The 19378-nt window shown below is 42.1% G+C and overlaps 1 protein-coding gene across 1 annotated transcript in view; it reads right to left on the minus strand.

The window, feature by feature from the left end:
• Positions 1 to 19378, minus strand: part of LOC134577694 (IgGFc-binding protein-like) — a 121829-nt gene continuing 102451 nt past the window's right edge. The window contains exons 17-20 of the mRNA XM_063436555.1: positions 3208 to 3407; positions 2599 to 2973; positions 1690 to 1979; positions 1 to 301 (exon numbers count right to left, since the gene is read on the minus strand). Of these exons, the coding sequence (XP_063292625.1) occupies positions 292 to 301; positions 1690 to 1979; positions 2599 to 2973; positions 3208 to 3407 (875 nt within the window). The 3' untranslated portion in view covers positions 1 to 291. The remainder of the gene's footprint in view (positions 302 to 1689; positions 1980 to 2598; positions 2974 to 3207; positions 3408 to 19378) is intronic.

The raw sequence follows: 19378 nt of genomic DNA on the forward strand, positions 1-19378 counted from the left end.
GAAAACATTTATTAATCCACCAAGGGTAGACGATACAATCAGAATTTGTGTGACCTGTGAGAGAGATCTTCCGCACTCCAATAATTAACAGATTAATATAAAGAGAATATATGGCTGAAACAAAATTATGGAAGATCTGTGTAGGATACATGAATGTTTTACAGATAAGTGTTTAGATAATGATTATATATAGGACGCCATTTCCAGAGCTGTATCTGATATCACAGCAAAATGGGTTCCAGCGGAGGTAAAGGGTGGAAAAGCAGAAAACGTCTCACAAACTGCCACTCTTCATGGGACACTAAACGGGGAAACATAAAGAAGGTACACACAGATTATTTAATTCAACCTATTATTCCACTGAATTAAATAGTAAAATCAATCGTTTCTTTTACATGCATATTAATACCTTCACTACTGAGAACTTTTTGTTTGATAACATATTAGCATAACATATGTTTAATACAAGGGATGGATAGCTAGCATATAACCATTTAAGAAAAAACTTAGAGGAACAATTTAGTGTTAGGAATGTATTCCCAGCATAAGTGTGTTCCTCTACCCCTGCACGACCCAGTGATGTGAAGAGTTAAATAACCCTTTATTCACTTACCCGATTCCAGCTCTGATCTCCCTCGGCGCTAGGTTGCACTCAGCTTCCTCCGGTATCAACCGATGTGGTGACATAATGCGCATGCAATGAGGCAATGCTTTCCTTTGGGGTTTACCTTGACACAGAATGTCCACATGCAGAGCGTGAGTAGGTCCAACGTCGTTCCACAGAGTCAAACTCTGTGAAACTCCACAAAGCGCCTCTAGTGACTGTCTGGTAGAGGGTTGCTAGAGGCAGTCTTAGTTTCTCTAAACCTACGTTTTACATTGCAGGGCTAAGGTGGACAAGGATATTGCACCCAGACCACTTCAATAAGATGAAGCGGTCTGTGTGCCTAAAGTGTCCCTTTAAAAAGTTAGAATTATGTACATTTACACTTCTGTTTTTTATTTACTGATTTATCCTTTACAGCAGGGAGGCCCAAAAAGGTAGATCCCCAGCTGTTTTAAAACTACGACTTCCGTGATGCAAAGCATCATGGGATTAATAGTTCTACAACATCTGGGGGTCCATCTTTTGGGACTCCCTGCTTTCCAGGATGTGGACAGTTCTATTAACCAGGAAAACAAATAATAATAAAATAGGTGTGACATGGTTAGACATTGCGCTTTCAGTGGCTCAAGTCTGCAATTCTGTAAGGTGATTTACTAAACAGTGAGCTTTTATAAACTAACTTCGGAATGCAAAATATGGACCAATGTATCCAAGCCATAAAAATATCTAAAATGTTCTTATTTTGCTCCATATTGTGTGATGCAGCTCACCGTTAGCAAATCAGGTCCTTTGGTTCTATGCTATTTGTCATGATGTCATTACAGACATTCTGGTAACACCTGACTTTGATTATCACGATGGTCTACATCAGGGGTTGACAACCCTCACCACTCCAGACGTGGACTGCATCTCCCATAATGCTCTTTTAGCCGTACTGTGTGCAAAGCATCAGGGAGATATAGTCCACAAGATCTGCAGCTCTGAAGGTTGCCTACCCCTGCCGTGCATGCATTATATCAGTGCTGGTATCTATTTCTCTGTTTGTACATGAAGGCTAAGGTAAATCTAGGGAAGAGCAGTACCATGTGGAGAAGTATCTCGCTGTCCAGGAATGTATGGCGTATGTGACACTGCTAGCTGGTGTCCCATTGTCCAGACGAAGATCATCGTTTCCATCTCCGTTGAAGTTCCCGCAAGCTCCAGATAAATTTCTGGCTAATTTTTCTTTAGCAATCAAGGTAACCTTCCCATCATCATGTAACACTGCGGTGATCAGGTCAACCACCTCAATGGTCACGTTTAATGAAAATACTATGATCCGGGCAGAATCAAACGATTTGGTATCTTGGGCTTGCAGGTGCTCTCCATTCATCTACAAAGACCAGACAAGAAAGACCATTATTACATAGCAAGAAACCAAATATACAGCTACACATAATGATACTCTATGTTTATCTATTTGAAGCTGGATACATCATCTCTCTGTGATATTTATACATTCTGTCTGTTACTTTCTTAACGTTAACTAGCCTGGTAGACTGTGATTTATGATTTAGCCTGTGATACCTAGTGGGATATGTGATTGGAGCGGACTCCACATATGACATGCTACCTCACGTTTTATTAGGGCGTAGCAAGATGCCAAGGGGTATTCTAATAAATGGTGCCTATTATTTGTATTAAACTTTGCCACATTTAATAATCCTCCCCCAGCTTACTTAATAGGACGCTCTAAATACTTTCCATTTCCCACATAAGAAAAAAAATAAAAAATAAATACATTTAAAAATAATTGACATCTATGAGGCTGTGTGTAACTGTGAAGGTGGGGAGTTAAATTATATTATTATTAGTAGTAGTAATATTATTAATTGCCTCAGCAAATAACCCCAATCTCTCAGACAGCAATGTTTTACCTCGAAATGTGAAAACAAACCTAGAATGTGAAATTCTAAATAAACTCATCCGTCGGTCAAATAAATATATCTTACCCATATTTCCTGTGCTCCACTTGCTGTGATCAGGCCTTCAGAGGTGAACACATGCAGGGTTTTTCTGCTTGATGAACCAGTTTGACATTTTCTTGTGTCCACAACCACACTGAAACACCAATCCCTGTTTATATTGCAAGATGATGCCATCACAAAGGCCCCTTCAGAGGGGTACATGCCAGAGGCTCCATCAAAAGTGACAAAATGCTGCTCAGAACTGATGGTACATTCTGAATCCCGTGAGTAGCACCCACGTATACCATCTCTCAGCTGGCATCTCTCAATTTCTGTGCAACTGGACTGCAGGCAGGACACGGAGCCGGCTTGGCATGTACATCGCTGGCTGCAGTCCTCCGACACCACACTTTCATCTGCCTGGTGTCAGGTGACAGAAATCACTAACATTAGAATCTGAAGAACTTCAACACAAACAGAATTATTGGAATTAGTTCTAGCAACTCATTAGGTTCAAGATATCAAACATAGCAAAAATTTGGTAAATTACAAACGGTCATTAAACATAAGATTTGTTATTGTAGTAAAATATCTGTATTTGACCAGTACGTTTTACATTTTAAAATATAATAAGTTACTAATACGTTGACGTACCATTAAATATCGCCCATTGTAGAGGCAGCCACATTGCCCCAGAGTTACGCATTTATTCCCATCAAACAGGTAACCGACATCGCACTCACAGCCCTCGAAACATCTGTCAGTGCAAGAGCTTTCTGCAACAAGGCCACTACAAGAGTAATCGCACGTCTTTGTGCATTGTTCATAATGGCTGTTTGCTGGGCAGGGAAGTGCTGTGGAGACATAAAAACCCCAGATGTAATAAATATTATCAGAGATGACTTATTGAGTAGGGCCACCGAGTCTGCCACCAAAAATCTGTCCAATGTCAGTGAGTCGTGTCATGCAACCTAGAAAGCAGTGTAGGAACCTGGTCACTACCTTTATTGTAGGTACTTAGAATTGAGAAGATAAGAGTGTAAATATATGGTACATTCATCACACTTGAAGAAGCCTACACCTTACGTGAAACGCTTTGTGTTCTATTTTATTTCATGTTAGTGTTTAATAAAGGTAATATTACTTTATATTTGCTGTACCTCCTGATTCCTTTGCTGGTGGAACATCCTCTTCCATGATGGGGAATATACCACCTAAACATTCTGAATTGAGCAAAACCATTGTTTGTTCTCCCTAATGTGAGAGAGTATGATTTATTCCAATCCAAGCGCTACAAAAGGAGCCATCTAGAGGCTCCAATAAATGTGAGTGTGCAATTTTATTATACCTATTACTCAATTTTATCTTCTGACATTTTACACTATCCTGGTGCTCTATTCTATATCTGAACTATAATGTGTTGGACCAAGAAAAGAGAAAAATTACCTATATCCACAGACAGGGGTTATACTGCCCAAGAGCTGTAATTGGAGCTAAAAGTCACTTTCATTAAGTAAATGTCCTTTTTTCTCTTCAAGTTGAAATGTTATTATACTACACTATATAATTTTCTTGTCTCTTCTACCACATATAATCATGACTTTGAAGACTTCTCCAAGATGTTGCGCCCTCTTACTACATGTAAACGACCGGATGAGAGATACTCTGGTTTGGGTGTTCGAACTTGGATAATCAGTGCTATAAACCTATCTTGGCCATTAATTGAATTCCAAATAATACTTACTTGAGTGAATAACCCTAGTTGAATGCATTCCTTAATGAGGCACCAACAATGTGTCCTTTTTCTGATCTCTGATACAGTGATCTGATATAGAAACTTCTATGCTAGACCAAGTTCCTGAAATTTTTGATGCCTCTTTCCTGACTACTGATACTATAGCCACTCTGTTTTATAGCTATTGTTGGACTGAATTAAACTATTCTTTTGAATGACCCATGTGTGTAGCTCACTGGCTGTTCTCAGCAGAGCAGAATTTAACATAATGTTACATTGCACAGCTGATTAAGGACCAGGGGTTAGGCAAGGTCCTCATGACCAGGATTTGCATTGCTCTGTTCACCATTGCTACATGAAAATTTAAGGGAACACACTAGTAACCTTCCTAGGGCCCTGTGGGATTTTAATCCTTCTCTGATCCTCAGCAAGTCCAGGATGAACTTGCTAATTCAATCTACATGATGAGGGCAAAGAAATAACCAGCTTCTCTGCATCATAAACTCAATCTCTGGGGGAGGGTTCAGCGATGACGTAGCACGCTTGAGGTTTCGAGACCCGAGCGGCGTGCTTGAAGGCGAGCCGACTAACGAACCGACAGGTAGAGACCTCTACAAAGCAGAAGCCAGCAAGACGCGCTGGAAGAGGTGAAAAAGGTGCAAAGCACTGATGGCTAAACCAATTGTCACGACCGACGTACAGCAGAAGAGTACTGCTAGAGCAGAAAATTAAGCTGTGAGGTGGAGAGGTGGAGGGAATTGGGAGCTGTAGGTGTACTCCCACAGTCCTTTATGCCAAGATCCCCCATATATTGAAATATACTGAAATAGAAATATTTAAGGGCAAGACTGTGGGATAATTAACACAAAAGAAAATACTAATCTGACACCCCTGTGAATAGGGGAGAGGCACCAAAAATCACAGAAAATTCCCAGGATTAAATTTATATACGGTGTAATTCTGAACCTAATTTACACAAAGGGAATCTGAAAGAAGAAAGGAAATAAGGTGGAAGGATAGAAAATAAAAAAGTAAAGGGGGAAAAAGAAAAAATGAGAAATATTCTCTAAACTGTGAACTCTATCGTTGCACCGCATAGAATAAAGATATATCCCACTTAAAAATGTGACGCAGGTGAAGCTCTCCACTAACAAGTTCAGTGCTTCTGCATGATTGAAATTAAATCTAGAAAACCCGTCAAAGAGACAAAAAAAGTTTGTATTATTTTTTTTGTTTCTGACTAGTTTTTACACGTTGCACTTAATTATCCCTATTGGGATTAGCAATACGATATGGCAAACAGAAAGACCCAAGATCAAAGGCCGACAAAGAAAAAAAGCTTTCTTTTTCCACATACTCCTAAGGCTGTTTTTCAAATCCAATTCGAAAAAAGAAAAAATGAAATCATCTGGTTTACAGTATAAAATAAAGACCTTCTAGCAATAAACACAAAGATCTAAAAATTCTGAAAAAAATCAAAATGTAGAGCATACTTTATCACAAACTCACTTGGAATTTCAACAAATACAAGCTTAAGTGATCTCATTATAACAAAAAGCTGCTGACCTAGAAGATAGGACAAGATGCAATAATTTAAGAAACATCCCAGAGGAAATAACTAAAGAAAATTTAGAAGGATAATTGTAAAAATGTTTTGTATCCAATGTCCAATGAAATATATAGCTGTCTTATGGAACGCTGGCACAGAGTACCAAAACCACAACCTGCATCTTCAAATTCCCCTAGTGATGTCTCGATATGTTTGCTCACCGTTTCTTGTAAAAAAAGTAAACTTCACTATCTTCAAGAGAAGGGACTCTACAAGAGCTGGTATATCGTTCTACACTAGATCAAAGAGGAAAACATTCGCTAAATTAAAAGAGATTCTTAGAGCCAACCACTTACACTACCGATGGGGTTTCCCTGTGAAGCTCGTTTTGAAATTTGAAGCTAGAACTTTCGTCTTTGACACACCTGAAAAATTACAACACTGGATGAAAGAAAGGGATTTGATTACTCCTGAAAAATTAAAGCCTAAAGTAGATAAACAACTAAGGGAAGTTTACATCATAGATAATGAATATGGCATGTTCTTATTTATTACGCTGCGTTTAAGGTTTAATTCAAAGAGAAAAGAAGATGGGGGAAGGATTTGGAAGGGGAAAGAAAATGAAAAGCTTTCTAATAGCAGATAATACAGGAAGAATACAGGCTGAGCTGCAAGAAAACAGGACTGGCAAATAATTTTGGGGGTAACAAGTAAAGAAGATGTGGAAGAAGAATATGAAAAAAAAAAAAATTACTCCAATCATGTACAACACAACGGAGGAAGGCAGACAAAGAGCATCAAATTTAATCTTCAAACCTCTTGAGACGTCCCGACAAGCTGCTCATTTTGCTAAAGAACTTTTTTAAAGCCAAAAGAGAAATGTCTCACTGGCTCTACAGTTTCAACTTTTTTCCTTTTTCCTTTAGGAAATATTGGTACATATTTGATCAAAAAGGAAAGTGTTTGCGTAATTAATGGGTATCTTAGAACAAATCTCCTATAGAAACGTTATGTTTTCTCAGGGTAGGCCATTGTGAAACATGAAGCTAAAAAAAATTTCCCCCAATATTTCTGAAAAATGATAGAGATAGATGAAAAAAAAGAAAGTTTAGAATACAGTCGAAAAAAGAGAATGACTAGGAGGTCAAAGCTATTGACCCGATAGTCAAAAAATGGACTATATGGGTAAAAGAAGGGGCATTACCCCATATATTGTTATAACAGAGAAGAGAACAATAATTTATAGACGTATACTCTACATAGTCAGCTTTTGGATCTATCATAGCAAGCTCCACTAGAGCCCCCTTTTTAAATCACCGATACACTTTGCACTGGTTTGTTTAATTAATTGTGTGTTTTTTCTCACACTATTTTTAATGTCAGATGACTCATATAAAGGTTTTCTCTTTTCTTTTTTAGATGCTATTTTCCTATTTTTTGAGTTGTCTACCTTCTTACATGGTTAAAACCTGTGGATGGTCATTGCAATTAGGCACCTAAAGGATACTTTGGGCCCTTCTCTCCATTGCACAGACACACGGGAAGTTTAGAATACTCCTGTAAAACAAAAGCCCTCAGAACAACAATGTTTGGCCGACCGCCTGGCACCCCGACTGGGTACTTCCGCCAATCACGCTTCCTATTGCTCACCGAGTACCATAAGCACCCCACCGGACACCATAACCACTGTAGCCCCCTTTAGCCGCCACAGCCTGGATTGGGTCTTGCCATCCCTTCCCACCCTGGACCAACATCTAGATCCAGTTCCCAGTGGGAAGACCTCTCCTCCAAGAGAGTATAGCAAATATAGTAATCCAAAGAGCAGTATAGCAATCCCCCCTCCACACATGAGCCAAGGCTTAATGCTTGGAAGTAGTCTGTTTAATGGAAGCACAGTCACAGAATTTATACAAGTTACAAACTCCTCCTCTGTGCCTGAGAGATAATTGAGTCAGGAACTGTACTAACTCAATTATCTCCAGGTACAGGAAAACCACAAAGTTTTCAGACACCCCACAAGTACCCCTAAAACACATGAAAACCCCACAAAAGTTACATCCCCTGATAGCCCCCATTTGGGTGACCAACTTATCCAAAAATCACCCAGATCTGTTCAGGGTTTCGGGATTTCTATGGAAGTCATAATTTGACCAACCGGTCTTATGCCCAAAACAGTTCCATGAATTCAGTGCTAACAGTTCGGTAGTTTAAAAATTAACAAACTACTAAACATAGTCAATAGTCCTAACGTGGAGTTTGTTCCCCTCATCCAGACGAACGATTCCATCGAACCAGGCCACCAGGCCCCTCCGGGAACACGTAGCAGAGGCATTTCTGCCACACAATGTGTTTATTATTAACTTATTTATATTTTACAAATGGTACAAATTGCACATGTAATAGTTTAAGAATTATATCAATTCTTTATACACTTCAATATAGACTGAAATACTAAAAAGGGATTAGAGCATATTTTAAAGTTTGGAATGAAATTAAACATCCTCTTTATTTGCACTGAATTAAATAGTACACTAAAATTTTGTTTTTAGTACAAGATTGGATGAATTGCAAAGAATAAGATAACACGTGGTACATAATAAGAGATAATAATTGAAAATAGCCACGATGAAAAAGGGGGAGATAAGAAGAAAAAGGAAGCATAATGTAACGGACCGTTTCAGCATAGGAGGGGTTAAATCCGTTTAGGCGATAATCCCCTTTCCAGATGCACAGGCAGCTACTGCAAACACCATTCTCCAGACTGGAACCACACGAACACTGGAACAGCTGAACAAGAAAAGCAGACATCGGCTTACACTCTTGGCAGTCAGCATACAATCCCATTCCCCCAAAGACCGAGACGACACATCGCTTTGAGGGTTAAGCAAGAACTCAGGACTGGGACACCCAGTCTGGCTTTTATTACAAACAAGTACATACAGGACACTCCCAGGGGGAGGATGAATTTAACCAATCACCTGGATGTACCTCCCACACATTTCCTCCCCTTAGATTAACACTTAACACAATTATACCGTACACCTTTTTCCCCAATTCCTGGATGTACCCCAAATACATAGGCTACACCTCCAAAACAGGTATCCCCTGATAGCCCTTATTCAGGGGGACAACATATCCAAGAATCAGGTCATTCGGATGAATGGTTCGGGAGATATGAGGTTCCAAAGATTTGACCGACCGCATGGGTAAAGTATCCGAAAACAGTTCCATGCATTTTGGCCCTGCGGTCGGTCACAAACAAGGGAATGAAAACAGACGAATTGCCTGTGTTATAGAGCCTGGAGAGGGTTTGAATGAATTCCCTTGTTTGTGGGGTTCTTTCTACCGAACGGCGGGTCATTCGGTAGTTTCCATACGAATTTCTGGAAGTATGGAGGTCTCAGCGGTGTTTGCCTAGTCAAGTGTCCGATTTTAGTTCCAGACACTCGACGGCAAAACACCGCTGTTCGGTAGTTAAAGATGGCCGCCGCCACGTGGTTGTTTCCTGAATGGCGGCCACCCAGAGGACACAGAACACATTACATGATTGCCAATTACCCGTTTGCAACATTGTTGCAAACGGTAATTGGAGGCACACTTAATCCTGGGTGGTCTGGTTGTTCGGTAGTTTCCTCAATACAATGAATGGAGTGATTCTACCGAACAATCAGATGAAGGCTGCATATATATATATAACCCAGGTTAACTGCATACATAAATACATATACAATATACAGGCAGTACAATAGGATATGCTTCACAGTCTTAAAGGGACAGTAGTCCCAAAATGTCCATGGCTGATTTTAAAGGGCCAGTAGCAGCAATATAAATTAGTACATGCCCAAATATAGTCTTTAAAGTGCAATATGTCCAGGGGCCATAGTCAGCGGGCAGGAGGCTAGCAGCCAGGCCTCTCCAGTTCACAGTGGCGAAGCTGGTTTCGCCACATTTCTCCCCTTGGCCAATTAGACTAACAGGGTACCTGACTTTCTGCCGGTCAGTGCCCTGGTTAGTCCAGCAACCCACCCACAAAACAGAAATAACAGAGCAGCCCACCCACACTAACCGGTTACTACATCTGGGTGAGGAAGGATTTTGTCCAAGTTCTGGTGTTTCACCACTGCTGGGTGGGAGACGGGTAGGCTGCCTTGGTGGGTTGCTGAGGGGGCAGAGACCAGCGGTACTCTGTCCTGTTGCCAGCACTACCACGGGAGTAGTCTGGTGGGCGTCTGGTTGCTGGAGACTGGCTGTCTCCCCTTTAGGTGCGCAGCTCGACTGCCGGAGGGGGAGACCGACTGTCTCCCCTTTGGATCCATCACACTGAGGCTGGGGAACAGGACCGACCGTCCCTATCCCTTGTGCTGTAAGTGCAGAGACTACGGTCCCATCTGCACAGTTGTGGGGCTTAACATCTCCCCTTGGTGAGTTAGGCTGCCGCTGGAGAGAGGGTGTAACAAGCTCCTCTCTCTGGACGGTAAACTGCCGCTGGGGAGGGGGGTTAGCAGGCTCCTCTCCCTGCCACTCTCTCTGCTGGTGGAAAGGGGGACCAGCTGTCTCCCCTTTCATTCTCTTGTCCGGCTGCTGGGGTGCGAGACTGACTGTCTCTGCTCCCTGCAGGACACACTGCCGCTGGGGAGGATGGACGACACCATCAGCTCCCTGGGGCACACACTGCCGCTGGGGAGGGAGGACGCTGCTCTCCTCTCCCTTCGCTTCACACTGCCGTCTTGGCATCTCACTTTGCTGCTGGGGGGCAGGAACAACAACCTCTGCCCCCTGTAATTCAGCCTGCCGCTGGGGAGGAAGGACTGCACCTTCGGCTCCCTTGGACACACACGGCTGCTGGGGAGGATGGACGACACCATCAGCTCCCTGGGGCACACATTGCCGCTGGGGAGGGAGGACGCTGCTCTCCTCTCCCTTCACTTCACACTGCCTTCTTGGCATCTCGCTTTGCTGCTGGGGGGCAGGAACAACAACCTCTGCCCCCTGTAACTCAGCCTGCCGCTGGGGAGGAAGGACTGCACCTTCTGCTCCCTGAGGTACACACTGCCGCTGGGGAGGGAGGACGCTGCTCTCCTCTCCCTTCACTTCACACTGCCTTCCTGGCACATCACTTTGCTGCTGGGGGGCAGGAACAACAACCTCTGCCCCCTGTAACTCAGCCTGCCGCTGGGGAGGAAGGACGACACCTTCATCTCCCTGGGGTTGCTCACAGGACCAGTCTAGGAACTCTGCTACCTCGGGTACTGCTGGTTGCTGTTGGGCGGGAGGGCCGGTTGTCTCTTCCCAGGCCTCATTGATGAGTCGCAGGTAATCCCCCTCCAGGTTCCATTCCTGGGTAACTAAATATCGTAGGTCTGCCTCGAGGTCAATAGCGCCAAAGAGACCCAGCATGTTCTCTCGGATGCCGTACAGGTCCCAAAAACGATAGTCGGTATCTTCCCCAAAGTCCTCGTCACCACTATTATCCCAAAATAGACCGGGGCCAGTGTAATCTCCGCCTTCTGGGAACTCATACTCTGCCATCCTGGGGACACACTGAGCCGCGTACCACTGTAGCGCCTGGTATGCGTCGTCGAGCACCAGTTCTGCGTATACTAGAATCTCGAGTCTAGTCACCCACTTTTCTGTGGTCTGTTTTCTCAGGAGGGGCATCCGCTCTGCCATTCTAGCCAGAATTCGCTGCCTTCTGCTGCGGCGCTGATCCCCTCGTGAATACTGTACTTCCTCTAGGGCTTCGTCCCACAATTCGGCTCTGGCAGTCTCTCTGTACATCAACATGTCCTCTTCTGACATTGCTCTAGACCTCCGGAGTACGGAACCGTACAATCTATCCTGCAACTTCTCCTCCATTTTCTGAGTTCCTTTGTAGATAGGGTCGCTGTACGGATACTAGCGTTGCCCTCAATTTGTAATCCAGAAATAGTGTTGTCTGTAGCTGTCCCTCTGGTTGTAGGAACGATCCCGCCGCTGCCACCAATTGTAACGGACCGTTTCAGCATAGGAGGGGTTAAATCCGTTTAGGCGATAATCCCCTTTCCAGATGCACAGGCAGCTACTGCAAACACCATTCTCCCGACTGGAACCACACGAACACTGGAACAGCTGAACAAGAAAAGCAGACATCGGCTTACACTCTTGGCAGTCAGCATACAATCCCATTCCCCCAAAGACCGAGACGACACATCGCTTTGAGGGTTAAGCAAGAACTCAGGACTGGGACACCCAGTCTGGCTTTTATTACAAACAAGTACATACAGGACACTCCCAGGGGGAGGATGAATTTAACCAATCACCTGGATGTACCTCCCACACATTTCCTCCCCTTAGATTAACACTTAACACAATTATACCGTACACCTTTTTCCCCAATTCCTGGATGTACCCCAAATACATAGGCTACACCTCCAAAACAGGTATCCCCTGATAGCCCTTATTCAGGGGGACAACATATCCAAGAATCAGGTCATTCGGATGAATGGTTCGGGAGATATGAGGTTCCAAAGATTTGACCGACCGCATGGGTAAAGTATCCGAAAACAGTTCCATGCATTTTGGCCCTGCGGTCGGTCACAAACAAGGGAATGAAAACAGACGAATTGCCTGTGTTATAGAGCCTGGAGAGGGTTTGAATGAATTCCCTTGTTTGTGGGGTTCTTTCTACCGAACGGCGGGTCATTCGGTAGTTTCCATACGAATTTCTGGAAGTATGGAGGTCTCAGCGGTGTTTGCCTAGTCAAGTGTCCGATTTTAGTTCCAGACACTCGACGGCAAAACACCGCTGTTCGGTAGTTAAAGATGGCCGCCGCCACGTGGTTGTTTCCTGAATGGCGGCCACCCAGAGGACACAGAACACATTACATGATTGCCAATTACCCGTTTGCAACATTGTTGCAAACGGTAATTGGAGGCACACTTAATCCTGGGTGGTCTGGTTGTTCGGTAGTTTCCTCAATACAATGAATGGAGTGATTCTACCGAACAATCAGATGAAGGCTGCATATATATATATAACCCAGGTTAACTGCATACATAAATACATATACAATATACAGGCAGTACAATAGGATATGCTTCACAGTCTTAAAGGGACAGTAGTCCCAAAATGTCCATGGCTGATTTTAAAGGGCCAGTAGCAGCAATATAAATTAGTACATGCCCAAATATAGTCTTTAAAGTGCAATATGTCCAGGGGCCATAGTCAGCGGGCAGGAGGCTAGCAGCCAGGCCTCTCCAGTTCACAGTGGCGAAGCTGGTTTCGCCACATTAGTGTGGCGAAACCGACCTCGCCACGTGTCCTTGGAGGGGGCTGATTGCCCGCCTCTTGCCTTTGGACTATGGACCAGACTTTATGGGAATGTGATACCCCAGATAGCCATACCATGGAGCCTATTCATATAATGAAAGACTATGGGAAAGACTTTAGCTCCATGGCAATTGTACTGTGTGAGTAGGATCTGCGCGCTATTCGGTAGTTTTGTGCGTGCAGATCCCAGCTATCTGGGGATAGGTGAAATGTCTGTGTGTTATGTGTAAATGTGACTTTATGTATTTTAAAGTGTTTTATGTTGTTTTGCAACCATGTGGTTAATGGAGTCTGCCTTTAGTCCTGGGTAATTGGATTACTTCTCCAATTAACTCCAGGGCAGAAGGGAGGAAACCAGGGTGCATTGTGGGGATGTTTTTCTGCCAGCCAGAAAGGAACAAAAGATACTTTTAGTAACTTTTGAACCCCTGGTCGGATTCATGCCATTTTTTAATATGTTGTTCCCCTGAATGGATTGGTTGTGGATATGTATTTTTATGTGAATGTGATGTATGTTTTTAAAGTTATGAAAGTTGTGTAAAAGTATATTTTACACTGTATGCATAATGGGATTATGTGTCACACTAAGGGGAGGGGATGTGTGGGAGGTAACATCTATGTCATTGGTTCTTTTATGCCTCCCCCTGGGTGTGGCCTGTATGTGTGAGTTGGAAATAAAAGCCAGGCTGGATGAGCCAGTCCAGAGTTCCTGTTTTAACCTCAAAGTGATGTGTCGTCTCATTATTGGGGGAAGGATTTATTGTATGCTGTTCCAGTTGACTGCTAGGGGTACAAGCCTATTCGTATGGTTCCTATTCAATGGTCTACAGCATTCATACGCTTGGGAGAATTTAAAGGTTTTCTTGGATTCGGTGATTATGGTGTCTGCCAGAGTGCTTGGAGTCCTCAGGAAGCACTAGGAGCATCCATTAACGGAGGTACTCAGTTGGGGTGCCAGGCGATCCGTTACACATAATAAGTTAGATTTGAAAATAAAGAAAGAAAAAGAAAAAGGATAGCACAATTAGTTTAAAAAAAAAAAAAATGTTAAATATATATTTTTAAAAACATTATAAAAGTATAGATAGAGTCTACCGGGCAGTTAAAAAAATGATAAAAGGGTAAAGAGAGAAAATGGAAGATGAAAAAAGAGATTTCACGTTTAGTTTTCACTATAACCGCACGTCATTGTATTAATATGTGCATTACTTATGGGTATTTTTTTTTCTCTCTTAACCCCTTAGTGACCAGACTGTTTTTAAATTTTCTTACCGTTAAGGACCAGGGCTGTTTTTACATTTTCTATGTGTTTGTGTTTAGCTGTAATTTTCCTCTTACTCATTTACTGTATCTACACATATTATATACCAGTTTTTCTCGCCATTAAATGGTCTTTCTAAAGATACCATTATTTTCATGATCAAAAAAATGTAATATATGATGAAAAAATGTAAAAAAAAATACACACAGACAGACACACACATACACACACCCCTGAAAGACATACACACACACAGACATATAAACACAGACACACACACATACAGACACAGTATGTATGTGTCTGTATGTATGTCTGTGTGTGTCTCTGTATGCATGTGTCTGTATGTATGTGTCTGTATGTGTGTGTATGTGTCTCTTTCATGTGCGGCCCGGCAGTTTGCCACGCAGGCTGGGGTTACAAAACATGGCGGTGGGTACCCGGTCGCAGAGGTATGCAGGGCGGCCGGGCCCCCTGGAGTGATTGGCCCGGTCGCAGCTGCGACCCCTGCAACCGCGGTATGTCCGCCAGTGCTACAAGTATAAGTAGGACATTGCTGTTTCAAAATATATATTTTCAAAATTCATCAATAGTAACATTGCAACACTGTTATCTGTCATAAATCTCTGAATCACACCTCACATGTACATATTTTTAAAGTAGACAACCCAGTGTATTCAATATGGGGTATGTACAGTCTTTTTTAGTAGCCACTTAGTCACAAACACTGGCCAAAGCTAGCATTTATATTTGTTTGTGTGTTAAAACTGTAAAAAAAACAATTATGAACGCTAACTTTGGCCACTGTTTGTGACTAAGTGGCTACAAAAAAAAAGACTGAACATACCCCATTTGCAATACCTTGGGTTGTCGTCTTTTGAAAATGGTATGCCATTATGGGGGTAATTCTCATTCCTGGGCTACCATATGCTCTTAAAGGCAACATAACCAATCAGGCAAATTTCAATTTGACCCTGTAACTTTCAAAAACACTATGAAACCTGTACATGGGGTGTACTGTTATACTCAGGAGACTTCGCTGAACACAAATATTAATGATTCAAAACAGTAAAACATATCACAAAAATTATATCATCAGTGAAAGTGCTGTTTGTGTGTGAAAAATGGAAAAAGCGTCACTTTCACTGACAATATCATCGCTGTGATATGTTTTACTGTTTTGAAACACTTATATTTGTATTCAGCGAAGTCTCCCGAGTAAAACAGTACCCCCCATGTACAGGTTTTACGCTGTCATTGAAAGTTACAGGGTTAAATACAATGCTAGCAAATTAAATTCTCTGGACTTTCGGCCTGGGTTGTCAGGCAGGTTCCTCAAATTGCAATCAATACAATTACTTAATTATGTAAAAATATTACATAAATATGCACGTAGAATGTAAATATAAATACATAATATATTTGAAGTCTACGTGTATATTTATGAAATTATTTATGTAATTATGTATATGGATATATATATTTCATATTATTTTTATCTATTTATATATACATATGTAACAGATGCCCTGTTCGTTGGATTATAATGTTGTTGCTGTTCTGAACGTTTGTTGCGATATCCTTCACCCAGCAAGACATATGAATTAAAAACAAACAAACTGTACCCAGTTTGTACATATACCGAACATTTTACCGAACGTTCAACCACCCAAGCCATTCGTGTGCCATCAATTGACTTATTTGACACTATGCCAAACCGCAACCCCAACGTTCTAAGTGGTTCACTGGGTGGCCATCGATTCGTATGCATGAACACGTGGCTCAGCCATCTTGTTTTGTCAAACGCGTCCAGCGGGACTTGGTCGTCAAGTGTCTGGAACTATTTTCAGACACTCAATGGCCCGAACACCGCTGAACCTTTCAGGACCACTTAGATTCGTGTTAAATCATCCGAAGGAGGCGGCATTCGGTAGAAACAACATACAAATGAAACGGTACACGACCATCACATGCACAAACAATTATGTGAAATATTGTTTGACCTTTTACAAATGCACGAAAGAGACAGGCCGCACCAGTTGAATTCATGGAACTATTCTGGGCAGGAGCCTCGTAGGCAGCAAGGCAGAAATAGAACTTCCAGCTAACTCTCGAACCCCTGAACCGATTTGCATGATTTTTTAACATGTTGTTCCCCTAACTATTGACTATCAGAAAATACATGTTTTATGGGGTTTGGATATTGTTTTATGGTATTTCTAAAAATGTATGAAAATTGTCATGTTTTCGTTTGGAGATAATTTAATTGATACAATAATTAACTCAGTTATCTCCCAAGCAGAGGGGGGGATTGTGTGCAATTTACAAGGGAAAAGGACGTCTCTAACGGCATATACCCCTCTGATACTCTGGGTGGCCGTTACAACATATATATATATATATATATATATATATATATATATATATATATCAAAATACAGTTAGTATAAAAGTATATATATATATAATTTTTTTATTATTTTTACATGTTTTATTTTATTTTCATTTACTTATTATTTTTATGTTATAATATATATATATATATATATATATATATGCATACACACACTATATATATATATATATATATATATATATATATATATATATATATATATATAGTTATTAATACTAAGTGTATTTTTATATTAATATATATATATATATATATATATATATATGAAGGCTTGGCCTGTAGTTGTGGGAGGGGCTTGGTTTCCCTATAAAAGGGCTACCAATCCACTCTCACATTACCGTCAATGGTCTGGCGAGTCAGAAACGTTACTTCCGGTTCTGACCGCCATCTTGGATTTCGTCTTACCTGTTCCTCGTGGTCTCCTGGTCCGGTGCTCTCCTGCGTTGTCCGGGCTTCCCAGGGTTTCTTTTCCCGCCGCCGCCGTCCGCACAGTTTTCCGGTACTCGCTGCCACCGAAAAAAACGTAAGTGGGGCCCACGGTAAAGCAAACTGCTTCTTACACGGCGGAGCCCTTTCGCATTTCGGCACTTCTTTTGTTAAATCACTCCGCCGCTCAGTAAAATAATCCATGTCCTTTTAACTTCAAAACGAACGCTGCATTCGGCTACACACTAAAAAATTTTCTACTACCAAACTAAACGGTTAATATGTACTGTATTATCACAATTTAAATTCACACTTTAATAATGAATTTAAACACGATCCGGCACCCACTTCTTAGGTGGAATCTCGCCCCCTACCGGTCAATAACGATACTACACACAAAATTATTATTTTTATTTTTCTCCCCTCTCTCTTTCTCTCATTATATATACATAAAATTATGCTACACCTTAATTGTGATTTCTGACATCTTCCCACAGGTTTCCTTATCAGAAGTTATATTAAGAATTGGGCACCTGAGTCGGTACCATTTATACTTTATTTATAGGTTGGTAATATTGTCATATGATTTATGTAATGGCCATATAACATATGATATTAGGTTAAAAATATTATTTACTCTCCTAGGCTTAGTCAGCGGAACGGTAGCTTTTACAAGCAAGAAGCCGGTTTTCTCTCAGTTATATCTCCTCGGGTAGGTTCTGGTTCTAAGGTCCACGATCTGGCCTAACCACTACCCCAGATTCAGATATTTATATATCATCTTATACCCACAGGTTAACCACCCGACAAATCACAGTTACTCTTCAATTGAGAGGTCAAGCCTGACTCACTTTTCAGGTACTACGCCAGATCCCACTATTTCCTAAAAATATATTTGAGGGGTACTGGTCCTAGGTTAGGTGGCCCAATTAGATACATATTTTCTGGTCTTAATCCATAGGCTAGTGGTCCCGCGAGGCCAACATCCCTAACCTCACACTCGCCCAAATCATAGCTAGCCGCCTCGCATCAATGCAAAGAGAGGGCCTCACCTGTCACTCCCAATCTTTCTTATGCTTTAAATGACACCGAGAGGCCAACACCCCGCCACAACGTTCGGTGGCCTCAAACGTCCCCTCGGGCCCACGCATAGATAGTGCCTCTCAAGCCGCTTGGCAACTAGCAGGGCCTCATCTGTCACGTTCAAAAAAGCTTAATTGTTTCACCGCTTGGTATTTTGCTAGCCAACCAGTACCCACCCACAAAACAATTCATACGACTGACTATATATATTTATAATTTCAGTTATGTCACTAACGCCAGATATTCCTGAAGAACTGTCACTACCTAGCACACCCGCTAGGCCTGCCACCCCTGGCCCAAGTACAGACGTGAATAGCCCGGCATCCCTTAGATCATAGTAGACCATACCACGTCTTACAGCTGAACTAAGAAGACGCTGCATCCCTTTCCCAGCTACAGCTAGAAAGGCGGAGTTGTATAGGCTACTGAACACTACCACTGACAACTCTGAGGCAGGGTAAGGCCCTAGCGGGTCTCAAGTACCAGCATTTCATGCTATGATGACGTCCCTTATGACATCCATGGGGAAAATCAGCGACAGGCTGGACAAATTGGAGGCCGGTAGTGCTACTCACTCCACTACAAATACAACGGTCACCACTCAGCCTCTTGCTAATACCTTACCCGGTAATACCCTACCAGCCACGGCTGACATAGAATCTATTGATCCCTCACACAGGGTCCCAGCTCACCTTAAAAAGGACATTCTGGAAGGCAAGGACGTTAACCTAGCTTCATTGCTCATTGCCTCCCAGGATGTCCTTGAGAACAGGACCTTTGCTTGTGGGGACATTTCTGTAGTCCTTAAAGCTAGGGACCATTGCCTGAACAAAAAATTGAATATACCAGAATTTGTGTTAGGTTTTGGCATCTATAGGGATGTATATTGCACTGTATACCCAGGGAAAAGAGCCGAGCTAGATGCGTACACGCACAAGTTGGTGGATTTGGGGCACAAATACGGTGGTACAGCGTTTTACGATTACCACCGTTCCTTCTCTGCAAAGGTGGCCGCAGCTCTGGCTCAGTTCAATTTAAGCATTAAG

The sequence above is a fragment of the Pelobates fuscus genome, chromosome 11, assembly GCF_036172605.1.
Source record: "Pelobates fuscus isolate aPelFus1 chromosome 11, aPelFus1.pri, whole genome shotgun sequence".
NCBI classification, from domain to species: Eukaryota; Metazoa; Chordata; class Amphibia; order Anura; family Pelobatidae; genus Pelobates; species Pelobates fuscus.